This window comes from Lissotriton helveticus, chromosome 3_1 (assembly GCF_964261635.1).
Source record: "Lissotriton helveticus chromosome 3_1, aLisHel1.1, whole genome shotgun sequence".
Lineage (NCBI taxonomy): Eukaryota > Metazoa > Chordata > Amphibia > Caudata > Salamandridae > Lissotriton > Lissotriton helveticus.
In genome coordinates, this window is record NC_136061.1 from 665,854,891 (window position 1) to 665,880,213 (window position 25,323).

The 25,323-nt window shown below is 50.0% G+C and overlaps 1 protein-coding gene across 4 annotated transcripts in view; it reads left to right on the forward strand.

Moving 5' to 3' along the window:
• Window positions 1–25,323, forward strand: part of MACF1 (microtubule actin crosslinking factor 1) — a 990,087-nt gene that overhangs the window by 417,572 nt on the left and 547,192 nt on the right. For all 4 annotated transcript variants that reach the window (XM_078680764.1, XM_078680763.1, XM_078680765.1 and 1 more), the window contains exons 33-34: window positions 537–689; window positions 4,560–4,648. In XM_078680764.1, coding sequence (XP_078536890.1) covers window positions 537–689; window positions 4,560–4,648 — 242 coding nt within the window. The remainder of the gene's footprint in view (window positions 1–536; window positions 690–4,559; window positions 4,649–25,323) is intronic.

The following is a 25,323-nucleotide window of genomic DNA, read 5'->3' on the forward strand; positions in this document are numbered from 1 at the left end:
GGGTCCATCTGTTCCAGATGTGATGCCGAAGCCACTATAAGACCACCACCTCCTTGCGCTAATGTCTGTTCCTTTCTTTCCGCACAGTCTGACACAGATCCAGAACTTGCAGTGCTGTCTCTGACAGACCCTTTTTCCCTTGTGAAAAATTTCTAAATTTGTACACAGTGTGCAGACAATGCCCTGAAACCAACAGGTTTCAAGCCGTGTGGTGACTGTCACCGACAGATGTCGGTGATGGACACCCACAGCATCTGCCTCTGGTGCCTCTGTACCTCACATGATGCAAAGTCGTGCTCATGCTGTGCTAGTCGATCCAAGACCGAAAAGCCAAGCTCTCCATTGCTGAAGTCCAAAGTGGAAGTGGTCTCGATCCTGGTCAAAGCCAACCTGTAGACAAAGCACTTACCGTCAAGTTTAGTTACATGTGCCATCTACATAGGGAGATGAGGAATGGGTTATTCTGCTGTTGCTGTAAAGGTGATGCATTGGGTTTTTTAATGCAGGACTGATTTTCAGTTATCTTTGTCCCACAGAAAGTGGTGGAAGAGGAGAAACAGGAGCAGGTGGATGCATTGCGGCACCTCATGGGCTGGGCAACTGGCTTAGCTCAGGTTATGAGACCCAAGAATGCATTGTCGAAGAGCACCGCACCAGGGGACGTGAGGCAACACCTTGCTGAGCAACAGGTGAGGCAGCCATTGTCCCTCCCTCCAGCTTGTTACATTATCTGCTCTCACATCCTCATGTCTCTCTCCTTTCTTTCCATACCACTCAAGTATCATACTTTACTCTTCATTTGATCTTCCTCTCAATTTCACTCTCTTATTATCCCTAACCCATAGCTTACTGACTGAGCAATGCTCCTCCCTCTATTTACATGTCTGTCATTCCTGATAGGTCGTGACTCAATGCAACCATTAGGCTTGGGAGATGCAATTATTGGGGTTGAGGGTTGCAGCCACTGGGTCTCAGCGATGCAGACAATGGAACATGTCGCCTTAGACAGCCTAACGTCTTAAATGCAATTTGCTAGCAGCATGCCTCAGTGGCTTTCCTTGTTCCTGCTTATCAAACCACCAGCAGTTTGTTCACTTGGGCACCTCCAAGATCCAGAAGAGCATTTGTATCTGCAGTGTTCCCCCAGTATTCCATCTTCTCAAATGTAATCTTCAACCATTACATCTAATCCTTTGAGCCTCTACTCATGAATGACAGCATTAACATTTCCCAGTGCACTGATAGCACAGAACTTCACTTGAAAGTCTCCTTCTTTCAGGCCATTCAATGCGTTAAACACTACATGCACCTCAGCCAGAGCCGCTTGTCCAGCATCCACCTGAACCACAACCTCACCAAAACCAAATTACTGCTTTTCTACAAAAACAGCAAGGAATATCTAGTCCAGATGGTGCAATACGTGAACCTTGATGGAAGCAAACCCCAACTTTCGACAGGTGCCATGCTACTCTAATTCACCCTGGTCGTTGATATCACATTCAAGGAATACATGCCCAAGAACCCAAGATTGCCTAGTACCAGCATGGTCTACTACAGAAAGTGAAAGTGTTCCTCCGAGAAAGCAACTTCAAAACTGTTGTTTAAGTTCTGATACTCTTACTTTTGGATGGTGACAACACCCTGCATTATGGCCGGTTATACTCCACACCGACCTCCCTCCTACTCCATGCCTTCCACCCCTATCATCCTTCATTCTTCCTCACCCCCTACCAAAGGACTGAAGAAATATGACGGCTACCCTTATAGAACTCCAACTGGCTCCCTTTGACAGTCCACACCAACTCTAAAACAATCCACATCATTTACAAAACCATTATGACCAGCACATCTGCTGATGTGGCTGACACATTGACCATCTCCGATAACTTTTGTACTCCTGTAGCCAGGACATCATCAACCTGGAGATAATAACATGAAAAAAAAGAAAATACAAAGCAAAATAACCGCTTCATCTGTTCAACCGCCACATGTAAGCACCACTCCATGCGCTAACATCCGTACCTTTCCTTCCACATCTTCAGCCATGAGTCAGTGCTCACTCTCAAACAATATCTCACCTTTGACGAATTTTCTACCAAAATGTTTCTTCTTCAGTGTAACATGCTCCCACCAAAATTCAGGGTTGAAATTCACTAAGGGCTATCACAAGGAGATGTTTGTGTTGGACCCCAGAAGGTATGTCACTGGTGTCTAGGTTCCTTGCACAACTGCAAGTCTTGCGGACACTTCACCCAGATGATCCCTGAAGAGATTCGGGACCGTGAATTGAAATACGGTCGGAAGGTGCTTAAAGGCTGTCTAAGTCGAGCACTCTGACCTGTTCTAATTCTTGAGGTTGTTCCCGTGAAAGATCTTCTTCACAATTTAAGTCGTCGGCTAAGTCCAAGCCTAAAAAGAAACAAAATATGCGTTTTAGTCTCAGTCCCGGTCTCTTACTGAGGAACCCATTCTACAACGTATCCCAGTGCAAGATCTTGGAATTCTTCTGTATCAAAATTACCTCCATATGCAGCATCTTCCCAATCACCATCGCAACTCAACTTCCCATCACAGCTGAAGAACAAACCCTGACCTTGTGACCCTCTGTTACCACTGTCTAAGTTGCTGCAACCATAAAGACCATCCACTTGAGGGCCCTGTTGGAACTTTTGTCCCCACCACGCCTACAACAGAGGGCTCCTACCTATCAGTGAAACACTAACCCTCATCCTCAACGCATTCATCAACTCAGCCATTTTCCTTGACACCTGGAAACATACCCCATCATGCCCCTACTCAAGAAGCCATCCACTGACCCAGGCACGCTTTCTAACTACAGATCCAGTTCCTTCCTACCATACTTGACAAAGGTCTTGGAGAGGATTTAGACATACGGCTAGAGCGGTCGACCTCGAAGCTGGGTGACCGGGTTTGAGTCTCAGCAACAATGCCCAACATCCTTTGGTTCTGGGCATATCACTTAATCTCCCTGTGCCTAATAAAAATGAATGTGTCCTGTAACGAAACTGGTGCTCATGTAAAGCGTTCTGATACCCGATTCGGATCTAGTTCGCACTTTATAAAACTCTATAAAACCACCCAAAAAAATCAATTGACAACTCACAGACCACCTTAGCAACCACCAGTTTCTCAACGTTACGCAGATGGAATACAAGCTGTCAGCTTGGCACCTTACACCTCGGAAGCCTGCAAACGATTCTGTGTAGTACTTCAAGGATTATTGCTCAGCCGCATCTTCAATGCATACATGATCCTTCTGGCCAATTTTATCCGCGCACACCGCATCAACATCCCCTACTACGCCAATGTCACACACCCACTCTCCCTGTCAGAAAATAACCCCAACACAAGAAACCAGTTCACCGCCTGCATGACCGAAGTCGCTAACTGGATGAAAGCCGTCTGTCTCAAGCTAAAAATCAACAAGACAGAAGTAGTGACCTTTGGCAAAAACACCTCCACATTAGACTCAAGCTGGTGTCCAGCTGACCTCGGACCCACACCTAGCAGCCACGCCAGGAACCTTAGACTAATCATCAACAGCAAACTAGACATTACCACACAACTCAACATGTCACTGCATTCTGCTTCCACACCCTTAAGATGCTGAGGAAGATCTTGAAATGGCTCCAAAGCAACACTAGAAAAACTGTCACTCATACTCTGGCCACCAGCAAGTTAGATTGTGGGAACACCTGCTATGCTGTCGGTGAGGGTGATTTCTTGGGATGGATGGTCAGATATTCTATGTGTTGGAGGTGAGGTAGGAGAAGAACATTCCTCCGACTCTGGTCTTGCGGATTCGTGGGACGTTGGCCCGGTAAAGCTGGGTGAAGTGAAGGTGTCTGGTGGGTACGTGGACTGTGTGGTGGTGATTCAGGTATGTGGGTCCAGCGTTGTGAAGGGCCTTGTACGCGTGGGTGAAGAGTTTGAAGGTTATTCTTCTGTCGACTGGGTGCCAGTGGATGTCGTGGAGGTGTTGTGATGTGTCTGCGACGGGCGATGTTGAGAATTACTTCACCGGCGTAGAGTGCGCCATTCAAGCTGCTTCACAGCTGCCCCTTATGGCTCCGTACTATCAAGACGGTGTTCTTCGTCACCATCACCTATGCATGGCATGTCAGTGAGCTTAACGCTCTTTGTGTTAATCCACAATACAATACCTTCTTCCTGGACAAACCTTGTTCTGCGGACTCCAGCTTCCTTTCTGCCTATAGTTATGAAGCTGTTCCACCATTTGCTCCTTTTCCTCTCCCTCTCTTCCATGTGCCTCTCGTCCCTTTGGATACTCTTCTCTCCTGAACATCGTTTTTTCTACTTCACTCTTACATGTCCCCCATAATTATTGGCTCAGCATAGCTTTCCTTTCCTTTTGCATAATTTCTTTTTTCCCCTCTTTTCTCATGCGCTCCTGGCCTCATCAGTTGAACAGGACTTAATCCTCTTTTCCCCCTCTCTGATGTGTGCCTCTGCGATAGAGCATGACATACATTCTTTTATGTCTATTTACAAGAGTTATGCTCCTCTCTCCTTCACAGGCCGTCACGGATGAACTGGCAACCAAGAAAGAGCAGGTTTCTGAAGCCATTAAAGCTGCCCAGATCTTCTTGGCGAAGCATGGAGAAAAGTGAGTAATATTTGCCCGTTTGTGTGAAGTGGCGGGGGTGAGGGAGGGCAAAGGTGTCAACTTAGCCAGCAGTGGGTGAGTAATTTTCTGGGTCCTTACTGGTAGATGTGGGTTGATTACCATGCATGTATGGATGAGGGAAGATAGGGTAGTTATGTGTGTGAGAAACATTATTGCCCCCCCCCCAAACATGAGTGACAGAGAGATGATTGGACTGCTCTGCGGTAGGGAGGATTGGGTTATAGGAAGTCAGTCGAATCAATCAATCAATATTTGTAGAGCACTCTACTCACCGGGAGCGTCTCAAGGCGCTGGGGGGAGGGAGGTGCTGCTACAGCTCGAAGAGCCAGGTCTTGAGGAGACTTCTGAAGGCGAGTAGGTCTTGGGTCTGCTGTAGGTGGGTAGGGAGGGTGTTCCAAGTCTTGGCGGCGAGGTAGGAGAAGGATCTGCCGCCGGAGGTTGTTTGTTGGATGCGGAGGACAGTGGCGAGGGCGAGGCTGGTGGGGCGGAGCTGGCGGGTGGGGGTGTAGAAGTTGAGTCTGCTGTTCGGGTAGGCTGGTCCGGTGTTGTGTAGTGCTTTGTGTGCGTGGGTGAGGAGCTTGAAGGTGATCCTCTTGTCTACGGGGAGCCAGTGTAGGTCTCTCAGATGGGGAGTGATGTGGCTGCGGCGGGGGATGCTGAGAATCAGTCGGGCGGAGGCGTTTTGGATGCGTTGCAGTCAACGCAGGTGCTTGGCTGGGATTCCTGCGTAGAGTGCGTTGCTGTAGTCCAGTCTGCTGCTGACGAGGGCCTGTGTCACCTTTCTTCTCGTTTCGGTCGGGATCCACTTGTAGATCCTGCGGAGCATGCGGAGGGTGTTGTAGCAGGAGGAGGAGACGGCGCTGACCTGCTTCGACATGGAGAGGGAGGAGTAGAGGATGAATCCAAGGTTGCGTGCATGGTCGGTGGATGTTGGTGCTGCTCCCAGCGTGGTCGGCCACCAGAAGTCGTCCCAGGCTGAGGGGGTGGGTCCGACGATGAGGACCTCCGTCTTGTCTGAGTTCAGCTTCAGGCTGCTGCTCCTCATCCAGTCGGCGACGGCCTTCATTCCCTCGTGGAGGTTGGTTTTGGAGGTTTGCGGGTCCTTGGTGAGGGAGAGGATGAGCTGGGTGTCGTCGGCGTAGGAGATGATGTTGAGGTCGTGCTTGGGGGCCACTTGTGCGAGGAGGGCCATGTAGACGTTGAACAGTGTCGGGCTGAGGGATGAGCCCTGGGGGACGCCGCAGATAATGTCGTTGGCTTCGGATCAGAAGAGTGGGAGACGGACGCTCTGGGTTCTACCGGAGAGGAAGGACGGGGTCCAGGCGAGGGCCTTCTCTTGTATTCCGGCTTCTTGGAGGCGTGTCTTTAGGGTACGGTGGCAGACCGTGTCGAAGGCGGCTGACAAGTCCAGGAGGATGAGTGCTGAGGTGTCGCCGTTGTCTAGTTGTCGCCTGATGTCGTCTGTGGCGGCAATGAGGGCTGTCTCGGTGCTGTGGTTTCATCTGAAACCGGACTGGGACGGGTCTTAGATGTCGTTGTCTTCGAGGTGGCGGGTCAGCTGCGCGTTGACGATTTTCTTGAGGACTTTCGCCGGGAATGGGAGCAGGGAGATGGGCCGGAAATTCTTGAGGTCCTTGGGGTCCGCCTTGGGCTTCTTGAGAAGGGCGTTGATCTCGGCGTGATTCCAGCGCTCCGGGAATGTAGCTGTCTCGAAGGAGATGTTGATGACCTTCCGCTGTTGGGGTCCTATGGTTGCGTCTGCTTTTTTGAATACGTGGTGTGGGCAGGGGTCTGATGGTGATTCTGAGTGGATGGAGATCATGACCTTGTGAGTCTCGTTGTCGTTGACATTGGACCAGGAGGTCAGGTTGTTGGTGCGGGTGGAGTTCGTGGGGGTGGTGGAGTCTGGCGTGGTCGAGGCAGTCGTGGTGCTGGAGCTGTCGTGGATGTCGGTGATCTTGTAGTGGAAGAAGATGGCCAGCGAGTCGCACAGTGCTTGTGAGGGTGGAATGTCGTTGGCGCTGGGGTTGGAGAGTTCCTTCACGATGCTGAAGATCTCTTTACTGTTGTGTGCGTTGTTATCCATACGGTCTTTGAAGGACGATCTCTTGGCTAATCTGATGAGGTGGTGATGTCTGCGGGTGGCGTCCTTGTGGTCTGCGTAGTTGTCTGGCTTGCGTTCGTGGTTCCATTTCTTCTCCAGTTTTCGACATGCGCGTTTGAAGGTCTGCAGCTCTTCGGTGAACCAGGTGGCTTTTTTGCTGGCGTAACTGTTGGAGGGTTTCTTGAGCGGGGCGAGAGTGTAGCTGCAGTCGGCTATCCACTGTCTGAGGTTGCGGGCGGCGGTGTCTGGGTCGGAGGTGCCGGTGGGTGAGTTCTGGGCGAGGGTGGTGGACAGCTGGTCTTCGGTGACTTTGCTCCAGTAGTGGTGGGGCAGCTGTTGGGTGCGGTGGCGCGTGGTTGGTTTCTTGAAGGTGAAATGGATGCAGCGGTGGTCGGTCCAGTGGAGTTCGGTGGTGTGGTTGAAAGTGACGTGGGTGCTTGTGGAGAAGATGGGGTCAAGTGACGAGTTGTCTGAGGCCGAGGTTGGCGATCAGGGTGGTGGAGTTGGCGTTGTTGTTGTTCTCGAGGTGGAAGTTCAGGTCCCCGAGGAGGATGTAGTCCGTGGTGGCGAGTGCGTGGGTGCTGGCGAGGTCAGCGATGGAGTCGCTGAACTGTGCCCGGGGTCCGGTGGGTCTGTAGATGAGTGTTCCCCTGAGGGTGGTGTTAAGGTCGGTGTGAATCTGGAAGTGCAAGTGTTCGGCAGTGTTGAGGGTGTCATCTGCGTGGGAGGAGACTTTGAGAGTGGGCTTGTGGACGATGGCTATTCCTCCTCCGATTCCGTTGGCGCGATCCCTGCGGGTGATCTTGTAGCTGTCCGCGATGGCTATGGCGATGTCTGGCGCCGAGGAGTCATCCACCATGTTTCGGTCAGGAAGGCAACGTCTGGGGCGGAGGTGTCGAGCAGGTCCCAGTGCTCGACGGCGTGTTTGCGTGCGGAGCGGGTGTTGAAAAGTATGCATCAGAGGTGGTTGGGTCCGGTCATGGGAGGTTTGGTGGCTCTGTTGCAGGTGAAGCTGCAGGTGCGGCAGGTGAAAGGTCCGTGGGTTCGTTTCAGGGCGTCCTGGAAGCAGATGTGGTCTCGGCTGGCGTTGACTACGAGGAGGGTTCTGGCGTCGTATCGTAGTCTGGTGATGTGGTGTTCGCGGGGTCCAGGAGTTCTGGCGCTGGGCGTGGTACAGGTGCGGACGGTCGCAGATGGGCTTGCCTCTGGCGCGCCTCCGGTGATATCTTCTTCCATGGTTGTGTGGGTAGGGAGACTGAAATGTGATTGGTTGGTGCAGCTTGTGAGCAAATGAGACCCTTGGTTGGTGAGAAATGACTTGGTGCCATGGCTTACAAGAGTTTCGCAATCTTGACTTATAATTGATAGGCAGCCCATCAGGATTCAAGCAAGCCGGGACGACGACGCCTGAAATGGCAGAAACCGGTCCCCGGAAGCTTGTTTCCTTCCCAGTATAAGAATTGGCTTGGTAGTTTGGTTTGCCCTGTTCCCATCATGCACTGGGACAGGAACAGACTAATTTGAATATAGCCAAGTTCTGAGCTGAGATGGTGCAGTGAGCTAAAAAACGGTGATGGATCAAGCCCTGATCTTTGGACTGGGTAAGAGTGGTCTGCTTAATTCAGGCACTCTGTTCATCACCACCCCCTTTTCTGAATCATTTTGTCCACCATAAGCGTGGAAGGGTATACTCAGATGTGAGTCCCTTGCTCATTGCACCATCAGGATTCAAGCAAGCCGGGCCGACGACGCCTGAAATGGCAGAAACCGGTCCCCGCAAGCTTGTTTCCTTCCCAGTATAAGAATTGGCTTGGTAGTTTGGTTTGCCCTGTTCCCATCATGCACTGGGACAGGAACAGACTAATTTGCATATAGCCAAGTTCTGACCTGGGATGGTGCAGTGAGCTAAAAAACGGTGATGGATCAAGCCCTGATCTTTGGACTGGGTAAGAGTGGTCTGCTTAATTCAGGCACTCTGTTCATCACCACCCCCTTTTCTGAATCAGAAATGATTGTCAGCTGTGGCCAATATGATTGTTTGAAGCCATTGGAAGCCACAGCTACTTTGAAGAAGTTGGGAGCCTAAGCGAGTGAGCAGTGACTTGGCGCCATAGCTGGAAAGTGATGATCTGAGGTTGTTGGAGGTCTGTTTATAGACTGTGGAAGAGGAAATACACGGAGAAAGGAGTTTGGAATGGGAGGAAATAAGGTAAGTAAGTGAAAAAGTACAAAAGAGAATGACTTGGAAAAGAATGTAAGAGGATTACGTAGAGCTTGTAGACAGGCATCCTGAAGATTGTTACAGACACAAGGATATTCTCCTGACTTCGTCATTGTTTTCTCTAGCAAGATACCACTCTCAAGTTTATTTAGGGCAAATTTATTCTTCTCTAACAAGCAGGACTCCAGAACACTGTAACAAAGATAAAATGTGTTTCTTCTTTAGTTTATACTGCGTCATGGTCGCCGGGATGACGTTGCGGTAGCTACATAGATGCCACCCTCGTGCGCCGACGTCAGTTCTTTCTTTTTTCGTAGCAGAAGGTGCAGATCCAGAACAGTACCCCCAGTCACTTTTTGATGGAATTTTTAGCAAATTTTGTCGACTTAGTTTTTGAGTCTTCAACCGACTCATTGTGCACGAGAGATACCCAGTTTCGAGGCATGTGGTTCCTGTAGCCGAATGATGTCGGTGACGGATCTGCACCGCATGTGCCTCTTCTGCCTGGAGCGCGAGCATGACCCTAAGTCGTGCTCCGACTGTTGAACCTTAGCCCCAAAGTCAATGTGGGAGCGGTCCCGAAAGCTGCTCGAGGCCCGGCAGTCGGCTCTGCGCCGCGCAAGGTCCCTGTCACGTGGGAGGTCAAGGAACCGATCGCGGAGTCATCATCACTCCTCTTCTAAGTCTTCGTACTCTGGGTCAGGTAAGATAAAGCACAAGAAGAAGTTGAAGAAGCATTGTCGCTCTTCAACCTTCCCTTGTACGTCGGCAGAGGCTATGAAGGGTGCAGGTAGTGCCACTCCAGTGGCTCCGTGTGCGGAGCCTTCAGGGTCGACTCCAGCCTTCCCTCCCTTTCCAGGACTGGGAGCAACCCCTGCCCAGCTTCGTCAATTTTACGAAGCGATGCACGCCATCTTTGGGCAGCCCAACTCTGTCGGCATGCCTTCAGGCCCCACGGACTCAGCTGGGGGCCCTAGGCCTTTGACGCTGGCAGCTCTAGCCTTGGCACTGCAGGACCCCCTTGGATCCAGGCCTAATCCTGATCGGCGCGGGCCGACCTCGTGACACCTCCACTGGTGCCAACTCCACCGGCACCATTTCTGCAGCCGACACCAGCTGGACCCCCGCCGCCGTCGACCTGGCTCCCCCCTCGACGTGGACACGGAGCCGGACCGGCGTTGGCCAGCGCCGGATCCGACGCTGATGGGTACTTTTGTCCCTGTGTTTCACCCTGCCCATTTTCAGCCTGATTGGCAGCCAGAGAGGGTGAGGAAGACTGGCAGGAGTCTGGTGACCCTTTGACAGAACAGTTGGATTACAATCCGGACTGGAGAGAGGAACTGGGGGATGCCAGTGGTCTGGATACCTCCCCAGACCTAGGCATGTTGTCTCCTCCTACCGTGGCTATGGAGGAGGGAGCGTCATACGCAGTGTTGTTGTGTAGGGCGGCCGAGGCTCTCAACCTCGAGCTTACTACGGTGGCATTCAGGATTAACCTCCTGTCAAAGGTGCTTCAGCTGGCAGCGAGCTCTTCGGAGCCCCTACTCTGTTTAATGAGGCACTCACTGACATCCTTTTGTGCACTTGGTCCAGGCCTAACACGGGGGCTCCTGTGGACAGGGTGATTGCCCGATGCCACCGCCCGGCCCGGGCGACCCCACTTTCCTTCCCCAATATACCACCCCTGAGAGCTTGGTGGTTCAAGCCTCCACCTCTAAATGCGCCTTCCCTACTTCACCGCCGAAAAGGTAATCCAAAAAGCTGGACCACCTTGGAAAGAAAATGTTTTCTTCCGCCAGCTTGGGACTGCGGTCTGTAAACACTGCATGTCTGTTGGGCAGTTACACCCATTCTGTGTGGGATACGGTGGCGCAGGTGCTGCCTCAGTGCCCAGAGGAGGCCCGGGCCATACTCTCCCGTGCTATTGCCGAAGGGTGAGACGCAGCAAAGTTTACCAGCCGCTGTGGGCTGGATAGCGCCGACACACTTGGCAGGACAATTGCAACGTCAGTAGCCCTTCAACGCTACGCCTGGTTGCGTTCAACTGCTTTTTCCAGGGATGTCCAATCCACCCTTATGGACATGCCCTTTGATGGCCGTTGCCTTTTCGGCTACAATGCGGACAACAAACTGGAGGGCTTTATGGACTCTCGGGCCACGGCCAGGTCCTTGGGCCTCTCCACTACCCACCCTGCACAGTCTGCCTTTTGCCCCTTTCGTGGCTCTGGAAGGGGTGCCCCACTACGTCCCGCTCAGGGCCACAGGCCAGCGCAACCTTTTCAGCTCCAGCACGGCTGTGGACGTGGGAACCACCGGCGTAGTTCTGGGAGCCAGAGAGCCGGCCAGTCCTCCACAGCCCCCTCTGCAGTAGCCTCCAAACCTTCCTAGTCCAACCTTTCAGGGCCCCCAAATGCCAGTGGGTGGCAGGATCCGTCATCACCTCCCCCACCAGGTGCACCTTCACGTCGGGCAGGTGGGTTTTGTAAATAGTTTGAATGGGCTACTCCCTCCCCTTCGAGACTACCCCTCCCCTTCGAGACTACCCCTCCCTCCATGCCACCTCTGTACCATAGCATGTCGGAGGATCACCTGGAACTTCTCCAACAGAAAGTTTCGGCACTCTTGGCCAAGGGAGCCAATGAGCGGGTTTCTGTCCCAGAAGTAGGTCGTGGTTGCTATTGCCACTACTTTCTGATGCCCAAGAAGGACAAAGGCCTGCGTCCTATCTTGGATCTCAGGAACGCCAACCGCTTCCTCCGGAAGGAGAAGTTTAAGATGCTGATGCTTGCTCAGGTCGTGTCTGCCCTAGACCCTGCAGGACTCTTACTTTCACATCCCTGTCCTGCCGGCCCATCGGCGCTACCCGCGGTTCACGGTAGGGCACGAGCACTTTCAGTTTACTGTGCTCCCCTTTGGCCTGAACAGCGCCCCTCGGGTCTTCACGAAAGTGATGGCGGTGGTTGCAGCTCATCTGCGCAGATCAGGGGTTCCAGTCTTCCCCTATCCCGACTACTGGCTGTTGAAGGCGGGCTCGCCCCATGCTGTCATCTCCCACCTTCAGACTACAGCCAACCTCCTGCATTCACTGGGGTTCTCCATCAAAGTGCTGAAGTTACACCTGACCCCCTCTCAGAAGCTCCTCTTCATCGGACGGTTCTGGACATGACACAGTTTCGTTTTTATACTCCCAAACAGCGAGTCTGGGCTATTCGGGCTATGATTCCGATCTTTCAGCCTCTATCCCGGGATTTGGTCTTGGTGACCCTGAGGCTGCTGGGCCTCATGGCCTCCGGCTGGTCGATCATGCCAGGTGGCATATGAGGGCTATGCAGTGGTACCTGAAGTTCCAATGGTCGCAGCATCAGGGGAATCTGTCCTATTCCGTCAAGATCTCGGAGAGCACTGCACAACAATTGCAGTGGTGGCTCACAAACCAGGATTGGGTCAGCGGCAGATCCCTCTCCCTTCCCCAACCAGAACACACAGTGGTGACGGACGCATCCCTTCTGGGATAGGACGGTCACATGGGAGAGGCGGAGAACACAGGCCTCTGTTCTCCGGCGGAGTCTGGGCTCCACATCAACCTTCTAGAGCTTCGGGCGATCCGTCTTGCACCCAAAGCCTTCCTTCCCTCTGTCCGGGGAAGAGGTGTGCAGGTGTTCACGGACAACACCACAGCCCTGTTGTAATGCAACAAACAGGGCTGGATGGGGTCGTGGACCCTAAGTCAAAAGGCTGTCTGTCTCTCGACATGGCTGGAACATCAGGGCATGTCCCTGGTGGTTTAACACCTGGCTGGTTCACTGAACGCCAGGGCGGACAAACTCACCGCAGGTTCATGATGGGTCACGATTGGCGCCTTCACTCAGAGGTGGTGCAAGGTCTCTTTCAGCAGTGGGAGGACCTTGGTTAGATCTATTCGCCACCAAAGAGAACGCGCAATGTCAGCAATTCTGTGTGTTGGAATTTCCAAGGCGACACTCGCTAGGCGACGCTTTTCATTACGAGTGGAGCTGCGGTCTTCTATACCGATGCCTTTCCGCCGACACCACTTCTGCCCAGAGTGCTGAGGAAGATTAAGCGCAACCGGGCCCAAGTCATTCTTATGGCTCCCAATTGGGCACGAAGAGCCTGGTATCGTGAGCTACTCAACATGGCCATCGATCCTCAAATCAGACTGCCTCTTAGGGAGGATCTTCTGTCGCAGCAGCAATGGACGGTCCTCCATCCGAACCTGTCCAGCCTCCACCTCCTTGTGTGGAGATTGTGCGGCAGCAGTTGACGTCATTTGACTTGCCTCCCGAAGTCTGTGATGTAATCTTGGTAGCCAGGGGTCCCTCCACTAAGACGGTATATGCCTGCAGATAGAATACATTTTTGTCATGGTGCACAGCAAATGCTGGGTATCCCCTTTCTGCCCCTCTTTCTGAGGTTCTCTTATTCCTCTTATCTCTGGCCCCACCGGGCTCTGCTCTGGGCACTCTTAAGGGCTACCTCTCGGCCATTGCAGCCTTCCTCAGGCTCCCTGGTCAGCCTTGTCTTTTCAAGTCCTCTGTTGTAAATAGATTTCTTGAGGGCATTATTCATCTTTTTCCTCCTGTTCCCTTCGTAATGCCCCAGTGGGACTTCAACTTGCTTCTGACATATCTTATGTGCGCTCCGTTTGAGCCACTACATAACTGTCCTCTCAGACTTCTCACTTTGAAAACTGCTTTTCTGGTGGCCACACCTCTGCGCACATGGTGAGTGAGCTACAAACTCTGTCTTCCAGGCCTCTCTTTCTGGCAATCCATCCAGACAAGGTCGTCCTTAGAACTGGACCTTCCTTTCTTCCCAAGGTGGTTATTTCTTTCTCTGGATCCAAATTATGCGCTTTCTTTCTACTTGGATCACACAAAACAATTCCAGATGGACGACCAGCTCTTTGTTGGTTACGTAGGCGCTAAGAAAGGTCGGGCCTTGCACAAATGGACCATCTCCAGGTGGGTCATTCTGTGCATCAAAGCCTGCTAGCTCGAGGCATGCGAGCTGTAGAACACATGCTTTGCATAAGATCGCCATCTAGTGTTGGGTCCTGATGTTTGCACTTTCTTTTTCTGGAAGAAGTTTTCCCTAGTCACGAGGTAGGGAATTCCTCCCATAGGTGATAGTGTGCATGGTCATTGGCTCCATCTTCAGATTGTTTTCCGCAGAGGGTAAGAGAATGGAGTAGTAGTAAAGAATAGAGATGTCCATAGGCAAGTATTTGTGATAAAACAGAGAACTATAGCAGTTACAGGTATCCAGGGAGGTGGGTGGGCGCATGAGTCTACAGCTCTACATGCCGGGAACAGATTGTGAGAAAGTGGCTCTATATATACTGGACTAGAATGAAGTACAGTGTGTATAGGGTCCACCAACCGCAGAGGTATAACAGAGTTTAAAGTCAGAACTGACCTTACTCCCCAACGTGGTAGCTTGGTCGAGCAGTAAGGCAGTACCAGAGGACAGTGTAAAGCATTGGTTATACACACTCAGTCAGCTGATAGGGACCTGGGTGTTTGATTTCTCCATTGCTCCGTGTGAGGAGACTGGGAGTCAAATGTAATTTTTGGTCTAGTACCAGAGAGAGTTCCAACAGGGTTGTGAACCAGGGTTTGACGTGCCCATGTTGAAGCTACTAGTATTAGCGTGAGTGATGTTTGCCTGAGTTTCCGGAACACTGATGGAATGAGTGGGAGAGGCGGAAAAGTATAAGTAAATATACCTGACCAGTTCATCCATAGAGCATTGCCTTTGGACAAAGGGTGTGGATACCTAGAAGCAGAACTGTGGCCTTTTTGCGTCTTTGGGTGTTGTGAACAGGTCTATGTGAGGGACGCCCCAAGCTCGGAAGTATGGGTGGAGAACCTGAGGGTGAAGTTCCCCCTCGTGTATTTGATACCTTTGAGGAGTTCCGCAATCTGATTGTTGACTCCTGGGAGGTGTTCCGCTAGGAGATAAATGTTGTGGTGAATAGCCCACTTCCAGATGTCCTGGGCTAAATGGGACAGTTGGAGAGAGTGTCTCCCCCACCTGTTTTTGTATGTAATACATAGTTGTCATGTTGTCGGTTCGGACTAACACAGCTTTGCCAGATAGGTGACCTTGAAAGGCTTTGAGAGCTAGAAAGATTGCCATGAGCTATACGTGATTGATGTGGAGCATCTTTTGCTGGTGACTCCACAGTACTTGCACTGTGTGTTGTTGAAGATGAGCTCCCCACCCAGTAAGGCCTCATCTGAATGCATGGTTGTGAGAAAGTGCCCTCTTTCTTGCATGGTATGCCCCCACTTTTTGCTGAATTGCTGATGTGCTTTGACTGTGTGCCCTGGGATCCTGCCAATCAGGTCCCCAGGGCCTGTGTTTCTTGCCTAAAAATGTATTGAAGCCTAAACCCAATTGGCATCTCTGGCCACATGTCAGCCCCTGGTGAATGGTACCCTAGGTACCCAGGGCATTGTGACCAGAGAAGGCCCTAAGGGCTGCATCAGTTATTGTGCCACCCTTAGAGGCCCTGTGCCTTCACACACACACACACACGGCCTTGGCAGGCTGCGTGTCTAGGTGCAGAACAAAACAAAGAGACAACATGGCACACATCCCTGTGTGCCATGCCCACAGAACTCTGCCCTGGCATACATTAGCCACCCCTCTAGCTGGATGCCCTACGCCAGTGGCGAGGGTACAGGTGCATGAGCCCTGCAGTACCCAGGTCCATTCCTGGGCACTGTAAGTGCAGTGTTGCCATTAAGAGTATATGGTGCTGGGAGGTTGTCATTACGAACTCCACAGCAACATATTGGCTTCACTGAAGATTGAGAAGTTTGGTAAGCACATTAAACCCACACTGATGCTAGTGTGGGATTTAATGCATGACAGAGGGCATCTTAGAGATGCACCCTGAAATTCGACCAACTCCCAGTGACCTGGCCCGGGGCAGGTCTTATGTGACCTCGCTGACGTCACATGCGCGGAGGACGCCTGGGCGGAGTCGCGTGATGTCGCCCCGCCCCCGACGTGCAGAGATACTGTGGCAAAAAAAGTTTCCGGATCCAGTCTCACGCCTGGGAGTAATTCTACGTGAAGGAATTTGCGGCTAGAATTGTCTCTACAAGATACATTGTTACCGAAGGTAAGTAACTCGTACTTTCGGATAAAACTGCAAATGCTCTGTAGTGGTGATGGCTGATATACCGCGATTAAGCCAGTGGCAGACTCCTATCCTTAACCCACCCCTGAGCCGACAGTGGTCTAGGATGCATCAATACTGGGCTGGAATGGCCATTTGGGAGAAATTCAGATCAGAGGACTCTGGTCTTCAAAGGAAAACCACCTTCACATGAATTTGCTGGAGCTGTGGGTAAATGACTCTCTGCAATCCTTCAGGGGGATACCATTAGAGTTTCTCACAGACAACAGTCCCCCTATCTGGTACTGCAACATGCAGGGTGAAGTTGAGTCTTCGGTTCTGTGTCACGAAGCTCTGTGCCCTTGAAAGTGTCAAACTCACCAGGGCATTTCTCTGGTCTTAAACCACCTGACGGCTCTCTAAATACCAGGGCAAAAAATGTATTCACTGACGCCTTGTGGATCATGAATGCCTATAACACCCAAAGTCTGCATGGGCATTTTCCCGCAGTGGGGAGACCCCATGTCTGATCTTTTGACCACCTGTGAGAACGTGCACTTTCAGCAGCATAGACAAGAATCCTCATCCTCCTTGTTGGCTGTTCTGATTCCCCCTCCCATACTTATGACCAGCTGATAGGGGGCATTTTTTTTTCTGCCCAGCTGGCCTGTAGGTACTGTGGACCTGTGGGTGCTGCAGGTCGTTCAGCTTGGTCATTCTCTCCCTTTTGTGTCTACTCCCCGTATTGTTCTGACCGTTTTGGTTCATGCTTCAGCCGATCATGCCTCCATTGTTGCTCAAGAAGTTTGGTCACTGTTTGTCAAACATGCCATTGAGAGAGTTGCAGTTGCATAGGAAAGGCAGATGGTGTTACTCCCAGTACTTTTTACGGTTCTTAAACAACTTTCTTCAGTAGACCAAGTTCAAGTAGTGAGATTTTCAGTTCTTGAACACCTTCCTTAACTAGAACAATATTAATAAGTTGACTCTTGCCTTGAATCCTAGAGACTGGAAAGTATCCCTGGACTTGCAGGACGTATACCCTCATGTATCCATCCTTCAGTCCCCACAGATGCTTCCATTGGTTTGTGGTGAGGTTGGAACACTTTCAGTTTGCCGTCCTACCCTGCTACCTCACCTTAGCCCTGAGGTAACGGGTTTTTAGGAACCCGCTGGTGTCAGGGGATAACACCCGAAGACCTCTGAGTTCCCTTGTTCCGGACCACAGAAACACGTAGTCTTCTAGTCGCGGTCAAAGATCAAGTTTTATTGGTAGCTACCAAGTAACACGTGTCCCAGAAGTACACCACACAGAGAGTAGGTTCTTGGGAGACTGTTCGTTTTTACAGAACCAGCCGTCTCCTTATATATCAAATATATGGCTTCAAGCAAGAATTCTTGAGTTTATGGTATGGCAACACACATATTTCTACAACAATACAAAGAGCGAAGTCATGTAAGCAAGCCCATATTTTAGATGTCCAGTTTGCTGATAGATTACCCAGTTGGGATCGGGAACTCCCATCAGATATAGATGAACCACCAATAAAGGAAGGTACAACCCAGCCATAAAAGGGCCATAAACAAGATACGGGGACAGGTGCGTGTTTGAAGGAAACATGGGCTGTATGTAGTGAATGGTTCGTGGAATGTTATGTGTAGATGCTATCGCATTCGGCCACTGGGCGAGGAGCTGCCTAAACAGGTTTGGCCGAAGACAGTGGAGTCAGTTGGGACAGGTCAGGGGAAAGTCATGAAAGGTGGACGTGTCTATTTGGATCAAGCTCGACCTTTAATTGACTTATCATGAGGGCAAGATGCAAGATGGATGCCGTTCACAAAATGGAGTTTAAGGGTTGGGACGGAAACTGTGATTTAGGGGTGTTGGCAACCCTCGATTGTAGCGCAAATACATAGGAATGATGTCCTAATCATTATCGGTTCGTAGACACCAAAATCGTATCGGTACGTTGAGGTTTCGTGACACGGGTATTGGACCTCGATATCGGGAAAACCACAGGGTCCGGATTTTGGGAACCACAGACCCTCCTTTTGCCCTCATATAAGGCAATAACTCATGCTAATCTGAGTCCAAATCAGTATGAAGAAATTCGTGGAGATGTTGCTGGAGCATCATTCTGTTACTCAGCTCGTCCTGTGACACAGGCTTCCGTACACACGAGGTAGCACAGAGGCCACATAGTGCAGGAGCACACTGTATACACAAGCAAAACATGAACAGAAGTGCCAAGATCATCCCGATGAAAATCAAAGTTTTCCATCCCCAGGCAGTGATCAGTTCCCAGAACCACCCCAGCAGGGACCAATCCCCTTTCTCAATGTGAAGGGAACCAGATATTTCGTGTAGTTTGGAGATGGCCTGGTATACTGTTGGTGCGTTATCAGGGATGAAAATGCAGCAACTGGATTGGATGACTCTACACACACCACCACGATCGACGAGTATAATGTCTAAGGCAATTCGGTTCTGAAGGGTCATAAGTCGATCCGACTGAAGCTCTGTTGTCAAATTGCCAAGTGCTCCGGCCGTTGTGGTCCCGGCGGATTCAACTATCCTCGCTAACTGGCGAATATTCCTGCTGTTCACCATAGGCCCCCAAAATGGCAGAAAACCCTTTGCGAAGTCAGCGAATTCCTGACCCGCGGTGTCGTCTTTACTCACGACACCTCTAGCTGTCCTTATCCGGTGGTAATCTGCTCGGGCCGTGTAGGTAGGAGGCAGTAGAAATGAAATAAAACATATACCTGAGAAATCAGGGGGCAACCACGTGTAGGCTTGGTCGTGGCAAACGAAATACGTGCCTTTAGCTGCCAAGAGTATCGGGGAAGTTCGGGAAGCAAATACATATGTTTCCGTGCAAATGCTCTTTCCTAACTGTGCTGTGGGGTTCCTACCAATACCCTGTAAGCATAAGTGACCTCGGTGGGGAACTATCCAAACTGGGCGAGATTTCTGTGCTGCCTGGCTCTTGACCAGGTAAACCCCATGTTTGGTCACGTTCCAACGGGTGTAGGGACTCAGTTCATCTTTGGGGATTGTCAGATAGGTGTCGATATCCCTACTCATGTTCCTTATCCCTGCAATTAGTGCCTTGTTACTGGAGTCGCTTGCAGCGGAACGGGTCGGGTATGGTTCTAGGGCGAATAGGAACATGGTCTGGAAAGCCCACAGAGAACCATAGTAGCTAAATGGCAAAACGAAGTATGGGATACCCTTATCGGTTGTGTGTGGCATAAGTCCGCATACCCAACAGTTTGACGTGTTCATTATGGACTGGTGTTGGTGTAGAAGCTGGATGAAAGAGTTGTTTACAAATTCGAGTCTTCGGGCAGACTCGTGTTCAGGTAAAGGGTGAAAGTAGTGTGGAGAAATAGTGGGAGGAGGTGGTGTCTGGGTGTCATTCGAAAAGGTAACTTTAAATACGAACAAGGTATAACCAATAAAAAACACAAGTATGCTACATAACATTAAAACACATAATATCAGGAATCTTCTTCTGGACAGTATCGTGCATAACTGTTTTTCGAAGTTCGTGAGTCTGACAGGTCTCTCTACCCTTGGAAACTCCATCCTCTAGTTGCTGCCCGCGGTGGTTGATTGATTCTCCCAGGGAGCGCACTCTGCTCAGTCCGGGGTAACTCCCGTGGACCAATCAGAATCGTGGACCTAGAACTTCCCAGTTGCACTCCCCAGACTTCAACCGCGACCCTAGCAGCAGAACCGGATGGCGGTTCGAAAAATCAAAAATCAGCTAGTTCCCTTGGGACGAGAGAGCTGAAAATTCAAAAATAGTTCTTAGGGGAGAAAAGGAAATTACATTAGATCAAGCTTTTATTAGTTCTTTTGTCTAGACCGCAGGTTGTATCGTCGTTTCCCAGGTACGGTGTGATCTTCAAACAGCGTTTCAGGTTCAGTAGTGTCCAATTGCATAGATGGTGACACAAGTCCTTGCAAAATATGATCACTCTTCCTTTCGGTGCTAGTTTCTTTCAAACGGGCATCGCTGAAAGGGATGAAGCGAGGTATGGATTCTGTCTCAGAGTCAGCAAGTCCTTTGTTGACCCACCGGTCGTATGGAAGGGGTAGAGGGACCCGTTTGCAGTGGGTCCCATGTACCCAGTTCTTCTTGCCTTCAACCCGAACAGCAGATCTTGTTGAAAGTAGTACCAGGTGCGGTCCGGTCCACCTCGGTTGTCCGTTGTTGGTGCGCTGAAAATTCCGCAACAAAACCCACGAACCGGGTTCGATGAGGTGACCTGGATCGTCAGAGGCTGGTGGAGAAGAACTGTGAACCTGTTGGTGTAAAACACGCAATTTAGTTGTCAATTTGCACAAATAGTCAAGCAGTACGGGGTGCTCTATCTCGCTCAGTTTCCTGGGTCTTGGCACGCCCCAGACGTTGGCTGGGCGGCCAAGCACGATTTCATGGGGGCTAAGTCCTAACCTGGAGTGGACAGTCGTCCTGGTTGACAAAAGTTCTAGAGGCAAGGCATCAGGCCATTTAAGACCTGTACTGGCTTGGATTTTGGCTAGTTTGAGTTTCAGAGTGCCATTGTAGCATTCTACTAATCCAGCCGATTGGGGGTGATTCGCAGAGTGGAATTTTTGGTGTATGCCTAGACACTCACACACTCTCTTCATCACGCATCCTACGAATTCACTTCCGTTATCACTCCAGACAATTCTAGGCATACCGAATCTAGGGAAGAACTCTTTGACAAGGGCTTTGGCAGTCGATAAGGCGGTGTTGTCCTTAAGGGGGTACGCTTCCACCCACCTTGAAAAGGCGCAAACAACAACGAGAACGTATTTCAGGTTGTTGCACCTCTCCATGTGAATGAAATCTAGCTGCAAAACCTCGAACGGGTACGTTGGAGGCGCAAAATGACCAGCTGGAGTTGGCGTTCCCCTACCGGGATTGTACTTCAAACATACCATACATTTTCTGACCACGTTTTCTGTGTACTTTGGGATATTGCTATTCTGCCATACTGGGGCCAATAGTTTACATATTCCTCTCGAATTGATGTGTGCCATTCCGTGAGCCATCGTTACCACTGCAAGTACGTATGCATTAGGTAGTAACCATCGCTGGTGTTCCGATAGTTCGACCCAACAACCATTCGCATCCAATCTACCTGTGCTTTCTCTCCATTCATTCATCTCGTTCTCAGTGGCCTCGGCTTGTATTGATTTTACGCTTTCAATGGTGTCCTCACACATTCCTACATCAGCAATCCATCTAGCGGGACCCATGACATACATCCGATTCATTGTGTTCCTTGCAGTTCCTTTCGCAACCTCATCTGCAAATGCATTTCCGCGGCCAACATCATCCTGAATCTTTCTGTGTGCACTACATTTTATAATGGCGACTTGTAGGGGCAAGGTGAGTGACTCAAGGAGCTCATTAACTAGCTGGCCATGTTGTATCTTTGCACCATGAGACGTAAGGAACCCACGTTCACGCCATAATCTCCCAAAACTGTGAGCCACACCAAAGGCGTATTGGCTGTCAGTGTACACATTCACTCGCTTTCCTTTCGCCAACACACATGCTCTAGTAAGCGCGATCAGCTCTGCAGCTTGTGCAGAATTGTGGGAAATGCGTGCAGTCTCTACAATGGTGTGTAACGTCGTTACGGCATATGCTGTAGTCGTATCACCATTCGGCAACTTGAAACATGAACCATCAACCCATAGAGTATCATTGCATTCGGGAAGGGGAGTGTCCTGTAAGTCTACTCTCCCTTTTGTCTCTTCCTCTGTCCTGAAACAGCAGTCATGCTTGTCAATCTTGTCTGTCTCTGTCGGGATGGGTAATAACGTAGCGGGATTGAGTGTATCACACCTCTTTATATGGATGTGACTTGCTAGCAGGGTAAGTTCGTAACTGGATAGTCGAGCGCTAGTAAGGTGTTGTGTCTTTGTCCTATTTAGTAAAATGTCTACTGCATGCGGAACCATAACGATCAGAGTGTTATTCATGACTAATCCAGCAGACTGTCGAATGCAGACAGCTGCTGCGGCTGTTGCTCTTAGACAACTTGGCAGTGCCTTAGCCACTGGATCCAGAGTTGCCGAAAAATACACGCATGGGCGCTGTTTGTCCCCAAAGAGTTGCATTAAGACTGATAATGCACAACCTTCTTTTTCGTGGACATACAATGTAAAAGGCTTACTGTAGTTGGGGTTTCCCAACACAGGAGCCGAACACAATGCATCGCGCAACTCGCGGAAACTCGTCTGACAATCTTCAGACCAAGGCATAGGTTTAGGCGTGTCTTTGCGGAGTAGTGACAGTAAGGGTTTGGCTAGTAGTGAGAAATTCGGTATCCATTGTCTACAGTACGATGTAATGCCCAAAAAAGCTCGGACACCTCTCAGTGTCCTTGGGGCACTTAGTTCTGTGATTGCCTGTATTCTTTCTGGTGTCAGTCTCCTTCCCTCCTTCGATAAGATGTGACCTAGGTAGGTTACTTCTTGTCGACAAAATTGCAGTTTTGAAAGGGAGACTTTGTGCTTCATGTCACATAGGTGACGTAATAGCGACAACGTAGCTTCCTTGCAAATCTCTTCAGTGTCTGCAGCGATCAGTAGATCGTCTACGTACTGAATCAATGTTGACCCATCTGGCAGTACAATTGTGTCTAGTTGTGTTTTCAGAGCCTGACTGAATATTGATGGACTTTCGCAGTAGCCTTGAGGAGCGCATTTGAAGCGGAAGCTTCGTCCTCCTAAATTGAAGCCGAAAAGGTCTCTACTCTCTTCGGCGATCGGGATGCTGAAGAAAGCGTTCTTCAGGTCAATCACCGAGAACCAAGCTGCTGAAGCTGGAACCATTGTCAATAAAGCAGTAATGTCGGGGACGACTGGAAACTGCGGTATAACTACCTTGTTTACTTCTCGGAGGTCAATCACAAACCTATACACAGGGGGCTGTGAAGGATCAGTACGTTTCAAGACCGGTAAAACTGGACTGTTACAAATGTTTCCTGTTGTTTCCTCGATATCATCTTTATCGACCAAATCATAAACGATCGTTAACAATGCCTGTTCGCAGTCGTTAGAAATTTTGTATTGGGGAATACGTGGCAATCTGACGTTTGCTTTCAAAGTTATGACATACGGTGCTATCTCTAAACGACCTACATCGTTGGAACCATTAGCCCATAGTATATCTGGAAGTGATGACAATTCTGTTGGGATACCTTCTTTTGACAAGTACATTGGAGAAATGACTTTTCTCCCTAAAGTAAGCTGTACTCCCGAGGGAGAACAATACAAAGTCGCGTACAACCTCTTTAGCAAATCCAATCCTAACAAATTTTCACCGCAACCTGTTGTAAGAATGAGGGGTGCTTCTAATTCACAGGGGCCAACAGAAACGGAAACAGGACTAGAGATCGGGTTTCTAACAGGGGCGCCAGAGAAGCCTACTGAGACATTCATTTCGCCAGACAAAGGTGCACCAGGAAGTTTTGAGTGCATAATAGAACTTTTTGTAGCACCAGTATCCAGCAGAAATGGCTCTGACACTCCTGAGGTAATTACCTCGACATAAGGTCCATCCTGATCTACTGGAACTGAAACAACTCCCTCTCTTTGTCCATGGCTGTCCTAGCGATCGATACTCTCATTGTCGTGTTCGGTGTAATAGTCGTCAGCATAGTACTGAGCTGATTTGGACGATGAATTACCCTGTTGATCAAAGCTATTCATTGATTTCTGAGGTGGAAATGAAGTTATATTCTGAGTGAAATTTCCACGGCCTCTACCTCTAGAGGCATGCTGAACACCTCTTTCCCTTACACCTTGTGCACCGTTTAAACGTTGTGCAAGAGCCGGACAATTATTCCTAAAATGGCCCTCTTCTTTGCAATACGCACATTGATTCGGGCCATTACGTAGGACGCTGATGGGAAAGCTCGTTTCCATGCGCGTCTCTAGAGTACTGCTGATTCTGTTGATAATTAGGCTGGCTAGCCATACGAGGCTGATAGGCCTGTTGGAGAAGAACTTTAGTTTTCAAATCTTTCGTCTTTTTGTCTGCCTTGTCTAACTCGTCTTTACGCCTATTTTCATAGTACTGGGCTGTTGCTAGGATCTGCGCTGACGTAGAGACAGCCCAAGCACTTTCTGAGTCTTTTAGTTTAGCACACAATTCAGGAAGCAAATTGTGTACAAACTTGTCTACAAACAGTCTTTGGCCACCCTCGGTAGCCATATCCTGACCACTATGGTCAGTGAAGGTTTCCTCAAATCTCGTGAAGAAGTCAGACACATTCTCGTCTTTCTTCTGCTTGCACGCGGATAGCTTGTCCCAGTTTACACGTACTTCAGGCATAATTGTCTTCATGTATGCGATAATTCTACCAGGAAGTTCAACTATTAACGGCTCAGGCTTGAAACCACCGATTTGTCTAGCATCTGTAGTCGCAATGTTTGCCCATGAGTCACCTAATTCTTGGTCATGATCCGTATGACGTATCTTACTCCATAAAGGATGTGGAACAATGTTCCCAAACAACATGTCTATATCTGCTAAATTCATTATACATGAGCTTGCAGTTTGGGACAACTCCTTATAATACCCAGTCGGGTTTTTACGGGGATCGGGTAGTGTCTGCTTGAGTGCTAGAACTTCGGATCTTTTCCAGGGGACATGTACCCATACACGCTGGAAATGAGGCAGAACCGGTGGAACTGCGTTTGCATCACCTTCCCTCCAAACCGGAGGAACCTCTCTCATAGGGTACTGTCTCGCTCTTTTCCTACTATACATACCACTGTCAGAGGATGACCCAGAAGTACCACCTGTACTTCGATGTGATAATAATATCTCTACTGCTCTTTCAACGTCGGGACCAACTATCATACCCTCTCCAAATTTAAATCGTAACCTACACAACTCCTGCAGGTTGCTCTTCTGACCATTATCTTCCAAATCCTCACACAGGAAAACACACATCTGCTCAAAGACGTATCTTTGCGTTGGTTCATCCCATTGACGGAAAACGTTCATGACAGACTCTACATCATATCTCGCTGTATCCATAGCCCAATTTCGTGCTAACTTATTCAATGTTTCCCTTTCCTGATAATCAGGCATTTGGCTTCGTAATTGTCTTCGTTCCGTGTTAGGGGTCGTTTTAGG